The sequence below is a fragment of the Asparagus officinalis genome, chromosome 5, assembly GCF_001876935.1.
Source record: "Asparagus officinalis chromosome 5, Aspof.V1, whole genome shotgun sequence".
Taxonomy (NCBI): Eukaryota; Viridiplantae; Streptophyta; class Magnoliopsida; order Asparagales; family Asparagaceae; genus Asparagus; species Asparagus officinalis.
Window position 1 is genome coordinate 82,480,857 of NC_033798.1, and position 20,079 is coordinate 82,500,935.

Below are 20,079 nucleotides of genomic sequence, written 5' to 3' on the forward strand. Positions count from 1 at the left end.
TCTTCAATCACTAGAACTTTTTGTCTATGAATACCATATTGAATAAAAACTATAATTTCAGGCTCCCCGCAACTTGCTTCATGCTAAAGCATTACTCCTAAAAATATTCAAGGCTACAAGGGTAAGGGTACGAATTCTGTCAGCGCGTCCACGTAGGAGCAGGGTGTTCTCGCAATTCTCAGCGGTAGGATAGGGGCGAATTGGAGATTTCATTGTCCCCTCTCGTATGGTTTAGATCAACGGCGAAGTCAGGATTTTGTCTCGGTTGTGTCCCTATATAACTTACGAGTTTATTGAAATAGGCAACTCCGAGAATTATCCTCGCTAGTGGTGTCTTGTCCTGATTCCAACAGCGCCCTAAGTAATAAATACACATAAAAATAACTAAAATAATTTTTTGAAGTAAGCAATCCAGTGATGCCCTGTGACACCGCTGGACGTTATGTAGCTCCGCCACATACATAAGAAGGAAGTAATAACTAAGATCCTAGGCCTTCTGAACATTCCATGAACTCAAGGCTGAAAAGGCCGAGTACAAATTTTACCAAACTACCCACATACATATGGAGTGTTCTTACAAGTCAGGGAGGGGTAGGGATTAGTTTGGAGGTTTCGATGTCCTGTTGTATGGTTTAGAACAACACTCTCCACATATAAATTTGTTAAGTGTCCTGATAAGGTTTATATTCAAAAGGTCCCGGGCATGACCACCGTACCAACTTCAAAAGAGAACAACTTAGTGATTAGCAAGATTCTACATCATTTGAATAATCTCGAACAATAACAGAAATTTTCAGAATAATTTTACACCGCGACATGTTAAAAACTTTTCAATGCACCATTGATAACAGAACGACGACACCACGTTCCTGTAGTTTACGTTTCAATGATGCATCAGAAAGCTAAACTTCTACGTCCTCCTTCTGCTCTTCTTGAGAAATGTCAAAAAGTTGCTCCCTTGCGGTGACTTCTTCTTCAGTTCACTGCCTCCAAGCTTAAAAGTATCCTGCATGGGGTTGAATGATAATTGAAATTAAGCTTCTTCTGTAAAAATTTTCTTTGCTAAGAAAAGATCTCTGAAATCTGTCGAACAAAAATCAGAGAATTCCTTATTTATTTTCTTTTTTTTTTCCCCTTAAAAGCTTCAAACCTTTGCAGGGGAGCCAAATGAAGGATTAGACGGCTTTAATAGCCGTAAAGGGCTCTCAAATACAGGGGGAACAGTAGTAAGCTCGGTCCCTGAAAGAAAAGACGCTATGAAGTGAAATACTAAAAAGTTCATTAGATTATGAATCCGAAAAGTCAAAAAAACTATCTCATCTTAATTTTAAGCTCAAACCAGGTATCTTACCCGAAATCGAGTAGGTCACTGGGGGCTTAAAAATGATGTTATCATTCAATACTGGCTTGATAGATGCAGCTTCTATTGACTGATCTTTCTTACAAAGGCTGGTCTCAGGCATATTCGAACCGATGGCATCAACCCTGTGTCCGTGTGTTTCAATTCACTAGATGGTGCAAATATGCCTTCTGGCTTATAAAACAAAGTGTGCAGGTATGAAACTGGCACTAAGATTACCTTGAGGCATCCCTCCCCTCCTCAAGATTCTTAGCCGCTGCGCGCGAGTTGAATCACCGCATTAAGTTTTTGGTTTAGTATAGTTAATTTGTTAATGTAAAGTTTATAGATACATTCAGGTTTTACTTTGATTTTCTCCCCGTAACTGAAGAAGATGGTATTCTTTTTGACAAGGAAAAAAAAAAGCATGGAAAAGTACTTACATGGTGTTGTTATATAGTGCCGATGATGCCTAGTGTGCTTGGCGCTCAGCAGAAGAGAAGAGAGCTCTAGTCTGAAGGCATATTGCTGACATGTGAAAAGCCTCTGATTCAACAATAGACGTAGGTTAGATGTATCTCATGTATGTACGTAAGAGGCTGCTACAAAAAAAAAAAAAAAAAAAAGTAAATATCATCCTGAGAAACCCTATTAGCATCAAATAAACCAAGTATATCATTGAATGACGTATATTAACAATTAGAGAGAACACAGGGGTTCATTTAAATATCTATTACATCCCATGTCAAATTTACTTCAATTTCCGAACAGTACTCTAGAGATGGGCCATTATAACCTGTTTCAAGCAATCAATCCTTTGCTCAGCCTGTGAGATCCTGTTATTACCATAAACTCTCTGCTCAAGGTTCGAAGAAACGGTCCCAAGATGATCGACGACAGTCACAACTACCTCGCACACGTAACTCTTTGTATTCTCCAAGAGTCTATCAAGCAACGAACACGCATCGACATTACAGATCTTGTCCCCGTAAAGAGCGTGTAAAGATGTGATGAAGAAGAGCAACTTACATCTTCCTTTTATCAGTTTTCAGGAAAGCTTTTTCACAGTAATCAGCAGCATTGTAGAGTTGCGACCTCAAATCCTTGAGCTCCTACACTCGGAACAGTAGACAAAATTATCACTTCTGGACTCACTGCTGAGAATCCTAAAAAAAAAAAAAGAAAAAAAATCAAGTTTGAGGTAATGTTATCTACTCTCAGAGATCTATTGAATCGATCGACGTCTGGCTCGGGTTCGGGGTTTTGAAGAGATGGAGATTTGAACGGCAACGGCATTGTGCGCAGCATCAAGGCTTCGTTATCCTTCCCCCATTTCTTTGTTCATACTTAGGAGATTGACGTGAGCTTCAATGAAAGGTATGGAAGAGATCGATACGGACAAAACAAAAAAACGTTTCTCATTCTCGTGAACTTCTTTGAGAGATTATATAGAAACAGACGAGGATAGTTTTTATTGCCAGTGACTCCAAAAAATTCTAGCACACATGCACGAGGGAAGTTAACGACAGTATAAGATCACATGTCAATAGTTTCAGATGTTTTGTCATTTTCGTTAGGGGGGAAGGGAGGACGGAGCTTTGTTTCAACCAGAATTTGAGAAGTTTGCCAAGTGAAGTCGAGGGCTTGTTTAGATTGTTGGGAAGGTGCAATTTCAATTGTATTTTATTTTGGTTCTAAAAATCATGATATATTCTAATTATTTCTCGAAGCACGGAAAAGCCTTGGAGTATAGTACATTTGTTTGAATCCTAGCATTAATTGCACAAGTCATTATCATAGGTCCCAATGGTAGTTTTGAAGCAAAAATGATGTATGATATTCGGGTTATTTGCATATACACTCTTTAAATCACGGGTTGCAAAATTACCCTCTAAATCCTAGTATCTTTGAAAAAAAAAACTATCCCTCGGACCTATCAATTATCAACTTTAATAGGCTACTTTGCAACCACAACGTGAACTTTATCAATAAAATAGTAACATTTATACTCATCAAGTTAATGATTTATTGATTTTAGTGTTGATTTGAGGGGTAAAATTGCAAATACTAAGATGTGGGGGTAGTTCTGCAAGTAACTATGATTTGAGGGTGGGTGGGTGTGTGTGTAAAATAACCCTTTTTAGGCCATGTTTGGGTTTCAATAGGATTAAGGGAAGTTAACGGAAACTACGAGAGAGAAGAGAAGGAAAGGGAAGGGAGTTCCCTTTCTCTTTATTACGCCCCTATTTGGGGTAATAAATTTTATGTTATTAGGGGGTGAACTAAGCGTAACTAGGGTGAATAACTTCACCTCCTAAATGTTCTCAAACAAAACGAATGGTTCCCCTAACTTTTCTTCTCCCCTCAATCCAAACAAACCTAGGTTAAATGAGAGAAAGAAAAACAAACTTGGGAACTGTCTACGAGCTATTTTTCTAAGTAAAAGAAAAAGATTTTACTCTTTTCAATATAGTAATTCTTGGCATATTAACCAAAAATTCAAAAGAACCTCATCTTTTGAACTTTTTACAGATTTTGAACCAAAGTCTCTAGGATGATATCTATTGCATTTGTTATTTTGAGTGTAATATGTGGTAATAAGAGTTCTTACTACTTTTCAATTTAAGAGGGTGTTTGTCTACTTGCAACTGAGTTGAAAGTATGAAAGTGACTTTTTTTTGAAAGTGCGAAAATGCATCCAAGTCAGCATACAAGTGACATACATTGTTTGTTTGCAAAAACAAGTTATTGTTGAAAGTAAAAAAGTGAAGATGATGTGGCAATATTATTTTGTTTATTTATATATTAAAAAACATGTTTTTTAAATCACTCTCATTCTCTATTTACCATTTTGAACCATATCTAGGACTGAGATCATGTAGTCATCAGCACTAATTTAACAAAATTCTCTATTTACCATTTTGAACCATATCTAGGACTGAGATCATGTAGTCATCAGCACTAATTTAACAAAATAAATAAAACCTAAGACATATATACCCATGAGATCATGTAGTCATCAGCACTAATTTAACAAAATAAATAAAACCTAAGACATATATACCCAAAACTAGGCAATCATCATGGATAGTTCTAGTATAATCTCATTGGCAAAATTTCAGCAAAAAAGAAGTTCTTGGTATTATTAACATTATGATCAAATTATTTTTGTAATACTTGCAAATGGAGATGAGAGAATCACAAGAACACCCAAGCTACAAAATGTAAATAACCCAATTATTTATTTTCAATGAAAACAAATATCAGTGACATATTTCAAACTACTGTTGCAACAAAAAATGATGAGAATAGTATTCAAAACGCGGGGGGAAACAGTGGGATTAGTACTATGGAGGTAAAAAATAAAAACAAAAAAAATACAGCTGGAAGAGAAAAGTGGCGTGAGAGAAAAATTAGAGGACAGGAAATATTATTGAAGATGAAACAAATCTGATATATTAATTATTATAATATTTTTAATATAATGTGGTCCCCACTTTTCACTTTCATAGCTCACTTCTGCATTTTTTAAGGGGATGTTGAAATTGCAAAAAATCTAATGTGAACTATATTTTGGATCTCACTTTCACTATCACTTTCAATAAAACAAACAAGTGAAGTCTCAAGAATAAGTGACTTTCATACTTACAATTTTCACTTACAACTAAACAAACACCCCCTTATTGTCTTAAGAAAGTAATCAGACCCCCCGGCTAACAACAACCAATCCACATCCAATAACCAAATCTTGCTTCTAAACAATGTTATCCATTAATTAATGATTAGCAAATACCAAATAATCATAATAATAATAGCATAATAAAAAAGAGCTTTGCTACAGGACCCAAAATATGGGACCAATAAGGAGAACAAGTGAGGTGTCCTCCTCCTATTGGATAATGAGTTGACCATTATTAATAATTGTCAACTCATTATCCAATAAGAGAGAGATCACACTTGTCCCCTATATTAGTCTCGTATTTTAGGTCATGGAGGAATTTTTTAATAAAAAATAACCCCCCACCCCCACCGATCTCAGACCACAAAATTTTTGAATCCCACACAAACAAGCGGCAGATTCAATCCCTCCGAAAAAAGTTCAGTGCTCAGGTACCGTACACGTGTCCATCAATTTCGGGTTTTACGCGCAAAATCTGCACCCAATAAAAGGGAAAAGAATGGAAACGAAAAAATTAGAGCGGAAGCTCCAATTTCGTATCAGTTTTTCCCCCTCCCTCAGAGTTGTGGGGGGAAGATGTTGACGTGATTATTCGTGATTTTGTCGTCGGCGAGCTTCGAATTCGTTCACGCTTTGGAAAATGACGGGTTCGATGGTGGATCGAGCGACGACAGATCTCTTGATCGGTGCCGATTGGGCGATGAACCTAGAGATCTGCGAGACTCTCAATCGCGATCCTGGGTATGAAATTATTTAGCTTAATTCTTCATTTATTTTTTGTATGTGTTGGCTTCAATTTGTTTGGGTGTTACTTAAGCTTATATATGTTTGTTACATGTTAGCATTTTGGAATGGCATTAGTTTTATTTGGCTCGAAAATTCAGTAGTAGTTGATATAAGAGCAAGTGCAGCAAGCTCCCAGTTGGGAGTCCTAGTCAGCAAGCTCTCAAGAGTTCTCAAGCATTTTAGAATAAAAAATTAACAAATTAAGTCTTGGGAGACACTCCTTCTTTTATGGAGCTCCAACAAGCTCCTAGTTAGGAGCTCCAACAATATTAAAAAACCCTTCTTCTATTTTCATAACTCAACGGTAAGAAATTTTTTCACTCAATGGTTCATTTTCTACCCTCAACGGTTTATTTTTTTCACTCAGTCTCATTTATTACACTCAACTGTTCATTTTTTCACTCAACTGTCATTTTCATTGTGAATAAATTCCTCTCAACAACGCCAAATCCCCAATTAAAAAAATAAACTTCATCCTCTCCCTTTGACAGACAACTCCACCCCCAAATCCTTTCCTTCGACCGAACCCAACCCCAAATCATCTCCGACCCGACGCAACCCCACCCCAAATCCACTTCGCCGCCATCATCTCCGACCCGACCCGAACGCCGCCATCATCTCCGGCGTCGGCATCGTCATCATCGTCGCCGACACCCCAGTCGGAGGCCTCTTCGCCGCCAGAATCATCCCTGCGCTCCACAAACTGGTAAGGGGTAGTTTTGAGGGGGAGTTTTGTAAATTTTTGGCAGTTGGGAGCTCCCAAGCTCTCCACAAATTTGTGGAGCGCTTGGGACCTCCCAAGCTCTCAATGTCCACGTCAGCCACATAGGCCTTGAGAGGGGGCGCAAGGAGCTCCTTGAGAGCTTGCTGGAGGACTTGCAAACTTGACTTCCGTCACATAGGCCTTGAGAGGGGACGCAAGGAGCTTGCTGCCCTTGCTCTAAACATGCGTTCTTTTGAACTCCTCGCAGCAATTTTTTTTTGGTTTTCGATCAGGAATTGACATATCATTGCAAGGAGAAATGTCAATGTTCATGGGTATGAAGATGGAGATATTTTGATGCGGATGTCCAATATGGATACAATACGGAATAAATGCAGCATTTATCGGAACACAAACATACAACGGAGTAGGAATAAATCAATGGATACATCGTTCGTCTATCTATACATTGTGCTAGTTTTAATAGGAATGAGCCCACATTTACCCTTACAAAATACTGTAATGTTTGTGAATTAACAGGGGAGCTCATTAAGCCCATGTCCTACAAAATACTGCAGGTGTTTATAAGTTAACTAGCATGGCTTCTTGCTTCATATAAAATAAGATAATCCACATATAGCATCAAGTTACAGAAATTAAGTCCAAAACTGATAAAACAAGACAAGGGTAAATTACACTAAAACCCCCAAGAATTATCAGTATTTTGCGGTAAACCCAATTGCAAAATTACCCCCAATAAGTTCCACACTTTGCAGATAACCCCCCATGATGGTGTCAGTCCACATTTTGTTGGGGGTTTAGTGCGATTTTATAAGTTATTAGGGGTTTACTACAAGAAGCTGAAAGTTCTTGGAGTTTACTGTATCTTGATTCATCCTGGTTGTATCGCTGTTATTTTTTATTTATACTAAGCAGTCAAAAAATTGGTGACCATCTAGTTTCCTTATTTATCTAGGATCCTTTACATTCAATAAGGAAGCATACACCCTCCTTGTCATCTGAAACACTTATTTGTTTTGACTACCGGGAACTGCTATACCAGTTTTCAGCTATTGTTCGTACATATTTCACAATCTATTTTTTTGAAAAACACTACAGGCACACCCTCTGCCACACCTCCGATCACACCCCCTCTCCCTCTACAGTGCAGGGGGCCCTACCTGAGATTTTTAAAAAAATCTCAGGTGGGGCCCCCTGCACTGTAGAGGAAGAGGGGGTGTGACCGGAGGTGTGACAGAGAGTGTGCCTGTAGCGTCACCCTATTTTTTTTCTACCTCTCATCATTTTAACCATGGCTGTCCAAAGCTTTCCATGGTAGCAATATTTTCTTATTAACTGATTTAACTTTAAAATAATCTCAATCTCAGAGAGGAGTCTCTCTCTGTGAACTAGCTCAATGACATTCTAAAATTGGTTGAAAATTATAAGAAAGAATACATGCAATGGCAGAGTCGAAGTTACATTTTCTTGGGTTTCTCTGTGTCAATCTTCTTTCAAAAGTTTATAACAGGACACCTTCAAAGGTATAATTTATTTTACATAAAGAATCAATAACCTCAACTTTCAACCTGGTGGGTCTCCAGTTGAATTGCATCTCTAGTGCTCCTTCAAAGTTTTCGAAAAGTGATGCTAAAGTTAACTAGATACAGTATGACGTTTCAACATCTTAGATGTTACACCCTACCAAATGATACTGTTGTGCGCAGTGCAACCAGAGGAACACACAACCGCAAATGAGATTGGAGAACATAAACAACAACCAAAACAATTATTGTTGGATTTAAATCTAATTAAATCTATTTGTGGACACATATGATTAATCATTGTGTATTATTATCTTTAAGGATAACTCACTTAAAGTGATCAATCAATTGGGTTAATGGATATTTAAATAATCATGGGCTAAATGTGCAGATACCAGGTTGTAATTGTAATTTGATGAGGGGCCAAATTACAAATGTACAACACCTATATATATGGGGTTATGGTCCTAATCTAGGGTTAGCCACTCTCATTCTCTTATCCCCATCAAAGAGATTCTAAAGGGAGAAACCCTAATATCAGAAGATCACAAAACCCTAACTTAGATCCAAACAATGGATTCAGGTATAAGCTTCCGTTCTTAATGTTTAATCTCTATGATTTAATCATGGTTTAAATCTAACAAGTGGTACCAGAGCCACCCGTGATTAATTATTAGGGGTTTAAGATTCTAAAAATTGGGTTTTTTTGTTATCTTAATCTGTGATTTTTCAAAATTGTTCACGGATGAACAGTAAAAGGTTCGATTTTGTTTGGTTTTTTCTTTTGGTTTTTTGGATCTATAACATTCATGAACTGTAAAGTTCAACTCTTTTTGGTTTGATTCCATTCTTGAGGTTTGGATCTGAAATAGATTCAACTTTCAGATCTAGATTGTGTTCAAAATCAAAAGAAAATTGGGTTTTTTTTTGTTTTGGTTCTTTGTTCTCCAACTGCTCGTCGGAGTTGTATCGACGACGGTCCCACTATCAGTGGCGGCGGCGGTTTTCAGAACGAAACTCTAAGAGGTGTTCGTTGGCTACAGTTCAAGCGGCGACGGTTCAGTTCTAAACCCTAACGGGTGAAAGAAAACTTAGGACTTGAGGACTTACCCGTTCTCAGGCGAACTTCGGTTTGATTCTAGCGAACTTCAGTTTGCTTCTGACAAACCTCGTGTTTGATTCAGCCTTGTTGAAGGCTTCTGAGGAACTTCAGTTGAACCCCGTGTTCTAACTCCTGGCGAACCTCGTGTTTGAATTTCAGTGAACCTCCTGTTCAAATTTCAGCGAACATCGTGTTCGAATTCAGTGAACCTCGGGTTCAACTCAAGTGAGCTCAAACCTCGTTGTAGGTGAGCTCGACGTTCGGATCTCAGGCAAATCTCGGGTTCGAAATCGAGCCTCAGATCTACTCGAGCTCCATCTACTCATCAGGGAACTTCAGGCGAGCTCTTCGAGGGTCGAGCTTCGGCTAAGCTTCGGCTTGGAAGCTTGACCTTCGTCGGCTCATTTGGGAAGTTCAGACAAGTCTCGTGCTCGTCTTCAGGCAAAGCTCAACCCTCAAATCGAGCGAGTCTCGTGTCCACTGCGGTCGAGCTTCGGCCTCTCCTCTGACGCGCTTCAGTTTGTGTTCGGTGTAGGGGAGAGTCGGCAAAGCTTTGTTTTTATTTGGGGCATACCGTTTTCTTTCACGACGAGTGGAAGAAGAAGCTACTGATTAAGGGTTGAACAAGGACACAAGCCCACTTAAGCTTCTTAATTTTTTTGTGGTCCTGGACGTATTGAAAACTCAGCCTCAACTAGACCTGAGCATTATTGAAAACTTATTGTTTCAATTTTGTAGGCCTGCCAAATTTAAAGCTTGGTTTAATTAAATATTTTAATTAAAACCTAGCTTGTGGGCCCTTTTAAGTTATGGGCCCAATTTCAGTATGCTTAATTTAACTAATTAAGCAATGAGGCCCTAATTAAGCTATTAAAATTTAAATTAATTTAATTTAAATTTAATCCGGTAGTTAATCAATTATCAATTATTTAATTTAAATAATATGACACCGAGGTATTAAATTTTGTCTCTCATTCCAAATAACTAATTGAAACAAGATGTTGTCAATGTAATCTCTCTTGTGTAGATTGTTTATGAGGGATGTTAGATGATTGTGTGTATGTTTTCGTGTAAATATTTAATCATCCAAAAGGAAGGTTAATATTTATTTAGACTGTATACACATCTGCGATGATAAATGTGTGACAATTATAAGGTTTACATGTGAATAATGAATCGATCCAAATATAATTTCATTATTTGGCATGAGTTAATGTCAATGTTTGATTATTGCAACAAGGTATCACTTACAAGTTAATATTACTGTCCAAAGACTTGATATTAATGTTGTGCCAAATATCTTAAGATGAGATTTGTCATTATTTGAATTTTATTGATTACTAATTACGGTTAATAATGTAAGTATCTTTTGTTTATTTCAGCTAATGCATCTGCTGTAATAATTTCTGCTAACATTAATTCGATTCTCATGCTCAATGGGACTAATTTTAAGGTTTGGAAAGAGAACATATTAATTGTTCTTGACTGCATGGATCTAGACCTTGCATTAAGAACTGAACAACTCCAACCTCTCAATGCGGATAGCACTCCTGATGTTAAGAAGGAGTATGAGAAATAGGAGCGTTCAAATCACATGAGTCTTATGATCATTAAGCGCGACGTTCTGGAAGCCTTCAGAGGCATAAAATCCGAAGGGATTACTAAGGCCAAAGATTTCCTTACCGAAATTGAGAAGCATTTTGTAAAAAACGATAAGATAGAAACAAGCACGTTTTTAGCTCGCTTGATTTCGATGAAGTATAAGGGCAAAGGAAATATCGAGGAGTACATTATGAAAATATCTCATATTGCTTCAAAACTTAAGGCACTTAAATTCGATCTTTGTGATGAGTTATTGGTGCATCTGGTTTTGTTGTCTCTTTCTGTACAGTTCAGTCAGTTCAAGGTCAGTTATAACTATCAAAAGGAGAAATGGACTCTAAATAAGCTTATTTCATACTGTATGTAAGAAGAAGACAAGTTAAAGCAAGATAAGATAGAAAGTGCTCATTTGGCTTATGCCTTTAAGGATAAGGGTAAGAAAAGGAAGAATGATAATGAAGCTGCTAAGGGTCCAGTTCAGAAGAAACAACATAAGGATAATCAGGGTTGTTTCTTCTGTAACAAGTCTGGACACATAAAGAAGGATTGTACCAAATATCACGCCTGACGTGCTAATAAGGGTATGTTCCTTACTTTGGTCTGCTCTGAGGTTAATTTAGCTTCAGTACCTAGAAACACTTGGTAGTTAGACTCTGGTGCTACTACTCACATAAGTGTTTCTATGTAGGGTTGTCTGAGCTACCGAAAGCCAAGTGATGTTGAAAGACATATTTTTGTGGGCGACGGTCAATCGGTAGATGTGGAAGCAATTGGACACTTTAGGTTGCTATTAGGAACTGGTTCATATTTCGATTTAAAAGATACTTTTGTAGTACCGTCTTTTAGACAGAATTTGGTTTCTGTTTCTGTATTGGACAAATCAGGTTATCATTATTCATTTAGAAACAGTCAATTCAGTTTATCTTTTAATTCAAATATTGAGAGAACCGGTTACTTGAGTACTTATGACAACCTATATTTGGTTGATACAATTGCTTCTTATAATGAATCCTTGCATGTGGAATCACGTGGTACTAAGCATAAATTAAATAAGGAAAATTCAGCTACATTATGACATAAGCACTTGAATCATATCTCAAAAGGTAGAGTTGAGCGTCTTGTATCTGATGGCATTTTAAATTCCCTTGATTTTTCAGATTTCAACGTATGTGTTGAATGTATTAAGGAAAAACAGACCAAAGTTAAGAGATTATGTGCCAACAGATCTTCGGAAGTCTTAGAATTGATACATACATATATTTGTGGGCCATTCCCTACGATATCCTGGAATGGTCAATAATATTTTATATTATTCATAGATGATTACTCACGTTATAGGTACCTATATCTCATTCATGAAAAATCTGAGTCTCTGGACATGTTCAAAGCCTATAAAGCTGAAGTTGAGAATCAACTCAACAAAAGAATTAAAACCGTTAGATCTGATCGTGGTGATGAGTACTACGACAGATATGATGTTTCAGGTGAACAACGTCCAGGACAATTTGCTAGATACCTAGAGAAATATGGTATCGTCCCACAGTATACCATGTCAGGTTCACCTAGCATGAATGATGTAGCTGAAAGACGAAACATGACTCTTAAGAATATGGTAAGAAGTATGATTGCTCATTCTTTTTTACCAGAGTCACTCTGGGGAGAAACACTAAAGACAGCAGCTTATATTCTGAACAGAGTACCAAATAAAGCGGTTGCTAAAACACCTTATGAGCTTTGGACTGGTCAAAAGCCCAGTTTAAAACACTTACATATTTGGGGATGTCCAGCTGAGGCAAGACCTTATAGGCCAAATGAAAAAAAATTGGACTCCAAAACAGTTAGCAGCTATTTTATCAGGTATTCTGAATACTCTAGGGGCTATAAGTTTTATGATCACATACTCCGGAATATTTTTAAGACGGGAACAACAACATTCTTTGAGGATGTTAAGTATAAGGGAGAAATAAGGTTAGAGATATTGCTTTTGAGGAGGAATTGGCTTTAGATCCAATCCATACAGTTACTTTTGACAATATTTAGGTTCATATACCTGTTGTTGCTCAAGAAGTAAATCCGGAACCTCAAGATGACAATGTTGAACAACTCATTGTTCTAGAAGAACAAACTCAACAACCTCAAGAACCAATGTTATTAAGAAGATCCATAAGAGAAAGGAGAAATGCTATTTCGGATGATTATATTGTATTTCTCCAAGAACATGAGGAAAGTAATGAAATGTTGGAAGATGATCCAATTAACCTCCTTCAGACCATGAAATGTTCTAACTCTCAACAGCGGATTGATGCCATGAATGAAGAGTACAAGTCTATACAAGACAATAAAGTTTGGGAACTTGTCCCATTACCAGAAGGTGCAAAGCCAATTGGTTGTAAATGAATTTTTAAAACCAAGCGGGATGTGTTTTCGAGGAAAGTTACCTTCATCATTGATTTCATTAAACTTTAGTCGTTACAAATGAATTCAAATAACGAAAATAAAAAATTACAACTTTCTTGAAAATAAACATAAGATCCGTTCGTCGTTTCTTGCTTGCGTGGGTCTTTGGCTTGTGACGGGGACGTCGATATCCGTGGACTACCTGGCAATCAGATCTGATCCAGCAAAATCGGGCAGAGCTTCGTCGATCCGCGAGGAGATCTAGAAGCTTGAAGCGCCTATCTCGGCTAAAACGAGATATTTGTTCTTCTTAGGATTACCGGCGAAGGGTAATGCTAAGGAACGGACACGGGTGATGAAGACCTCTCTTGTGTTGAAGCGCTCGACCACTCTTCACTGCAGCAGGGCTTCGCCAACTCTCCAAAAATCCAGATCCTCCAAAAGTGAGGCCTAAGGTTCCTATTTATAGGCATAAAGGCACACATAGGGCGTTAGGACACCCTTGGGGTGTCTAGGCAAAGCCGAGACACCCTTGGGGTGTCTAGGAAAAGCCTAGACACCCTTGGGGTGTCTCGGCCAAGCCGAGACACCCCGGACGTCCCAGTTCAGCCTGAGACGCTCCGTTGCGTATGTTTGATTGTTTCCGCCGTAAATTCTTCGTCCGAACTCGGATTTGAGTGATTCCAAGTGCGTTGGAAGCTTGACGAAGAGTTCTACCCGCTCTGATGGTTGGATTATCTGTAGGATGAACGAGATATGGAGGGCGTTGTTCCTTTTGTAAACACCGCAGGGTTCCCGATTAGCCCGTGCCTTCGTAGTTTGTCGATTTGCTTCAATCGTTCATCGACATCAATCGAACTCCTGTGGATCGGATAGTGACGTTCATCGTCGTTCTTTAACACTGAGCTGTTCGTGGAGACCTATGGGCAATTTTCGATGCCTACAGATACCCCCTCCAAAGCGTTCCGGACTCGTTTCTTTTATAGAAGAGGCTGGAATACTTTGGATGTGATTGGTCCAACCTTCAGTCGGTAAAGGTTCAACTCTTTGCTCTTCGATTTTTCGGTCTAATTCGATGCTCTGATGAATAACCGAAATTGCTTCTTTGGCGCTGGTATGTGTTTATCGCCCGCGGCCGTCGCTTCGGAGTCTCGAGGTCTACCACAGTGAGCCTTGCAGTTTGGCTCGTGTACATAGCAACTGACTGGTCTCTGGTTAGGGTTTCGAACGTCGAACGTTGACTTTTGGGTCGCAACGCGTTGACTGGCGTTGACCTAGGGTTACACGTTGACCGGCGTTGACCCTAGGGTGTCGAACGTTGACTTTTGGTCGCAACGCGTTGACTGGCGTTGACCTGGGGTTACACGTTGACCAGCGTTGACCCTAGGGTTTCGAACGTTGAATGTTGACTTTTTGGTCGCAACGCGTTGACTGGCGTTGACCTAGGGTTACGCGTTGACCGGCGTTGACCCTAGGGTGTCGAACGTTGACTTTTGGTCGCAACGCGTTGACTGGCGTTGGCCTAGGGTTACGCGTTGACCGGCGTTGACTCTAGGGTTTTGAATCGTCGAACGTTGACTTTTTATACTTGTACGTTTACTGGAGTATACACAATTTAAGCTCTTAAGGTATTGGAGCACAGCGGTCCCAAGTGTCGGAGTTGCAGGACCAACTATGAAAGTTGATTCCTCTGCACGTGTGGATCTTATCCCTAAGTGATTGGATGTTCGAGTCACGAGACCAACTGACGGAGCTGATGCGTCAATGACTCGTATTTATAGAATTTTTGTCGGGCTAGCATGCGGATTGTTTAAGTCCGTTCCACATGTAACGTTGTGCTAAAAGAGTTAACTCTTTTAGTGCTACGATATTGAATACGTAGACTTCGTCTTTCTCACGGGAATAGACTACCCGGCAACGCGTGTTAGGCGCTGACTTATCCTTACTTAGGATTCAGGATAAAAATCCCCAGACTCGGATTCTGGTGTCTTCTTCAATCGGTAAAAGACTAAACTGGCAACGGGTGTTAGGCGTTAACTCATCCCTCCTTAGGCTTCGGGATGAAATTCCCCAGACTGGAATTCCGGTGTCTTCTTCAATCGGTGAAAGACTAAACCGGCAACGCGTGTTAGGCGTTGACTTATCCCTGCTTAGGCTTCGGGATAAAATTCCCCGTGCGTGTGAGGCACGGATTATGGTGTTATTAATAACATCCTGCCACAATGTTGAATATGTGGTCTTTTGTCCTTTTTACGGTCAAAGACTAACCGGCAATGCGTGTTAGACATAGACTTTGGGATTTTTGGCAAACCCCCAGCCATCAACGGGTTTGACGTGCCTTTACCGATTACCGTTTGAATCGGGCTAGCATGTGAATTATTAAAACCCGTTTCACATGTAACGTTGTGCTAAGAGAATTGCTTCTCTTAGACTTAATGCTATGATTTTGAATACATAGACTTCGTCTTTCTCACGGGAATAGACTACCCGGCAACGCGTGTTAGGCGTTGACTTATCCCTACTCAGGCTTCGGGATAAAATTCCCCGTGCATCGAGTGCCCGGATTTGACAATCGTGTCTTTTCTAAAAGCAAAGACAGATTGAGAAACGGGAGAGGAAGAATTTTATATTCTATCTCCCGGTGCTGAAGAGGAAGAATTTTATATTCTATCTACAGCTGGAAAGGGAACTTGAGGTGGGATCCCCCACCCCCAGAATCCGGAATGATGAACTGGGAGTGGGTTCTCCACTCCGAGCATCGGAAAGGTCCGAGGAGAGGAAGAATTTTATATTCTATCTCCCGGTGCTGAAGAGGAAGAATTTTATATTCTATCTACAGCTGGAAAGGAAACTCGAGGTGGGATCTCCACCCCCAGAATCCGGAAGGATGAAACTAAGAGTGGGATCTCCACTCCGAGAATCGTAACAATTCGGATAACCCTAACTGTCGGAAGGTTTGATTACCCGATTTGGAAGTGGACCTCTCGTTCATTGGGGGAATCGAGAGGAGATTTTGGCTGTGGCCCTAACTGTATGAATGTTTGACCAAGCAGGAGTTTGAGACGACCTAACTGTCGGAAGGTTTGATCGCTCGATTTGAAGGTGGACCTCTCGTTCATTGGAGGAATCGAGAGGGGATTTTGGCTTTGGCCCTAACTTTTATAGGTTTGACCAGAACGCAAAGAGAGTGGAATACGGGTAGCAAAGAAAGTGCCAACCCATATTACCACTCAAAGGGAGACTTTAATGTTAGGCGTTTAGGACCTAGCACGTTGAGTCTGAGAAACGCCAATGACTGGCAGATGGGAATGTTGGTGGGTCCACTGTCGTTTGATTTGATCAGCGGATGGTTTGGTGAGGAAAGATTAACCTACCAGAAGATTGGATCTCTTCTCACAAAAATAACTCATAAGAGTTAGAGAATAAGAAGAGACATTCTGACCTTCAGAGTTCGAACGTGAATTTCTTATTCACCAATTCCACAATGATTGGGTTATCCCTAAGAATACCCATGTGGTATTCTTTCGGGAACTTCCCGATGCATTGGATAATCCACCCCCAGTTTCTCTCTTGGAACTGGGTTTGACTTGGTTGTCCGACCGGGTTATCCTTAAGAATATTAGCGTAATATCCTCCAGGAACTTCCCGTCAATGGTAGGAAATAGTTTAGACTCATATACCTATTGGAGTATCAGGGAGCAGTTTAACCTCATATACCGGTAGGAGGAATGAGAAACAGTTTATACTCGTATACTCTTTGGGAATAGCAGAAGCTCCATAACAAGACTTACCTTTTCCTTTTGACTTTTTCTTGGAAGAGGTTCCAGTCCATTGTTCATCTCCAACCAAATCTGGATGAACCCAAAGAATCTCACCATTCGGGGCTGTGTGCGGCACAAGTCCTTTCTGGCGCTGCTTGTGAGGATCATCGTTCACCGTCTTTACTGCTGCATTTATCACTGGTTCATGTTGGAACCAGTTCAAGGGAACAGAGCCGAAGCTAATCGACACTGCATTCGCACCCACTTTCTTCTCCTTGGGTTGCTTCATAGTGATGACCCCGACATCGATCAGAGCTTGAATCTTATCTTTAAGGGCGTAGCATGCCTTGGTAGGATGGTGCACCGCTCTGTGGAATGCGCAGTACTTTGGATCATTAATTCTTTTAGCGTCTTCTTGATCCTGGACCGGAGGCAACTTGATCTTGTTGTTCTCGATAAGGTATTTAAAAATACCGGGAACTTCATCCTCTTTGAATGAATAGACCTTTGGAAACTTTGGTTCTGAAGCCTTTTGCTTCTGGGGCTGTTGCTGCCACCTTGATTGTTGTGGCGCCTTTTGTTGCTGCTGTTGTGGTCGTGCTTGCACCTCGAATGTTTGATTCGCGTCCACAGCATTCGCATGTGCTTTTCCCTTAGGGACAAAGTTCTGTTGCGGAGCGTTATTTGCTATTTGGCCCCTTTCTGCCTTCTTCCTCTTAAGGAATCGTTCGGCTCGTTCCCATAGCTTCGAGGATGTCCAATGAAAGATTATTGTGACAAGTCTCGAGGATAAAATCTTCACTGACCGGATCCCTGCAGTTCATTGCTTTGTTTCGGAATCTCTTCACGAAATTTTCGACCGTCTCACCATTCTTCTGCTTCTCATCGAATAGTGTACCGATTGAGATTTCGGTGTCGTCATCGAAGAAGTTTGTCAGAAACATATCTTCCATGTCGTCCCAACTGCTGATACTCCCGGGCTTGAGACGGCGATACCAGTCGAAGGCTGCTCCGCGAAGAGTGCCGACGAATGACCGCACCATAAGAGGTTCATTCCCAGAAATGATTCCTAAATGAGACTTAAAATATATTAAGTGTTGGGTAGGGGAACCCTTTCCATCAAACGGCGTAAAGTTGATTAAATTGAACTTTGCCGGATATGGAATTGATTCTCACTCCCTTGGGTATGGACATGGTATGCCGGACCTTTTCACTTCTTGAGCATTCATCAACGCGTTGATTTTGCTCTCCAAGTCCTTCATCTTCTTGTCTTCACTCGTACCTGTCTTCGAGTGGCTTCGGGGAGAAGTAACGTGGTCTTCCTTCGTATTATCATCCGAGGGACCGCTTCCATTGTCGTTGTTGACGGGAGGGATGTTCATATTGGCATTATCCTCTTCCCGTTCATTCTCCTCTTGATTCAGATTATTACGACGACTGGGTTCTCCTTGATGAGTTGTCAGTGCCGCGATTTGCTGGTCATGCATCTCTCTCATCTGCTGCATGGCCATTTCCATCTCGAACTTGAAACTTTCCTTCTGCCTAGCCAGGGCATCTTCAAGCATCTTGGTTACTTGTTCGGCGCTGATCATGAGTGATGCGTAAGGTTGCCCCGCACTAGATGTCGTGTCATCGGATGCTACAGCCGAGTAGGGGTCTGAATCAGGATCTGACGCCTCTTCTTCCGAAGGAAGTCCTTTCTGCATTCTTTGGTAATTCTTTCGCCTATTGATCCCTGACCGCAATCGAGTCATACGTTGGGATACTTCGGCAAGCTGATCTGGGCTAAAGTGTCGTGTCGATTTCCCTCTGCCGGTCATATTAGCAGACACATCTAGGAACTCGTCCTCTTGGCGAACAGGCTTCTTCCTACAGAAACGCCTTGGCTTGGTCTCGGATGTTCTGGTGGAAATTCTCTCGAACACCGAAACTCTCCTTGGGGCTTTAGAACAACAGCATTCCGACAATACCGCCTTGATTATGGTGGCACACGAACAGTGAGACTCCGAGTCTTGAACGTCTCTCTTCCGAGACTTATTCACACCCCCATCTCTATAGTACAACTCATCAGTTTGATAACTGGAGCAACCCATAGAGTGTTGGCATGACTTCCCAGGTATAACACAATCATCATCAGACGAATGTGTTTCCCTCTGGGGATATGACGCTTTATTAGCATTTTCAAAAGTCGCTCGTTCAAGTCTACGCTTTTGCGAGCGTAAAAACTTAACGGGCTTTTGAACTTCGACACGCAACCCAATGCGGTCGGTAACAGGGGCTTTCCCTTTGTTATCTTTTTTGGAGGGATTAACACGACCCCCAGTCTGGTTCGTCATTTGGGGACCTTTCAACGGACCCAATCGCTCCTTGACCGGTGCTTTACCTCGGTTCTCCGGTAAGGGACCGAGGCGACCTTTCAAAGGAACCCTGGATCTTGAAGGATCCATGATCTTACCTGACTCCGCCGGAGGTGCGGGGGCAGGGGGGACGGGATCTGATGAAGGTTGGACGGCAATTCCGTCCACTCTCGTCTTAGACGCCGGCTTTGTCTTTAGCACCCACATCTGCTTGTGTTTTGACGGATGCTTGACCGTCTTCTCTTTCTGCATCTCTTCCGCTTTCTGCAGAAGGACTCGGGCATGCGCAAGCAATGCGCGACGCTTCTTGATTCGCTCTTCGAGGGTTGAGCGAGCCCTCGTGACACGAACCCATTCGTTCGTTTCTGCCTTGGAGGAGGAGTTGGTTATGCGCCGTTGTTGCTCTTGGCGCTGTCTGGACTTTAGATCTTCATTGTAGCGGATCCCGTCCATCGATTCTGCGGCCTTGGCCAGTTGTCGCGCAAGGCGTTGGCGCCGTCTTTGGCGCGCCCTCTTCGACAAGGTTGGAACACCTTCAGCAGTTGACTTCGCGGCGGAAGGGAGATCTGGATCTGCAACTTCGACCACGTTAGACGCCATTGGAGCGTCGCGGTGAGTAAGTGCAACGGCGGCGAGGGGATCTTGGATCTTCGATCCGAAGGGCCCACGAGCACTCTTGGAAGATGAAGTCTTCCTGCGCCCGTTTGGAGAGGCGGATCTGGAGGAGGAGGAAGAGAGGTACTCTTCAAACTTCTGTTGATCGAACTCGTATTCGATCTCTTCGTTCACCCGGATCTTGAATGCCGGTT

The 20,079-nt window shown here is 41.0% G+C and overlaps 2 protein-coding genes across 7 annotated transcripts in view; one reads left to right on the top strand and one right to left on the bottom strand.

The window, feature by feature from the left end:
* LOC109839909 (probable protein ABIL5) lies at positions 655–2,783 on the bottom strand. Its single transcript, XM_020408363.1, has 8 exons — positions 2,555–2,783; positions 2,369–2,451; positions 2,136–2,283; positions 1,783–1,885; positions 1,580–1,616; positions 1,352–1,485; positions 1,151–1,239; positions 655–1,006 (listed from the first exon to the last, which is right to left on the bottom strand). The coding sequence occupies exons 1-8, from the start codon at positions 2,645–2,647 to the stop codon at positions 911–913; spliced, it is 783 nt and encodes a 260-aa protein (XP_020263952.1). The 5' UTR covers positions 2,648–2,783; the 3' UTR covers positions 655–910.
* LOC109839910 (TOM1-like protein 2) overlaps positions 5,537–20,079 on the top strand; it is a 39,259-nt gene continuing 24,716 nt past the window's right edge. For all 6 annotated transcript variants that reach the window (XM_020408364.1, XM_020408365.1, XM_020408367.1 and 3 more), the window contains exon 1: positions 5,537–5,759. In XM_020408364.1, the coding sequence (XP_020263953.1) occupies positions 5,659–5,759 (101 nt within the window). In that variant the 5' untranslated portion in view covers positions 5,537–5,658. The remainder of the gene's footprint in view (positions 5,760–20,079) is intronic.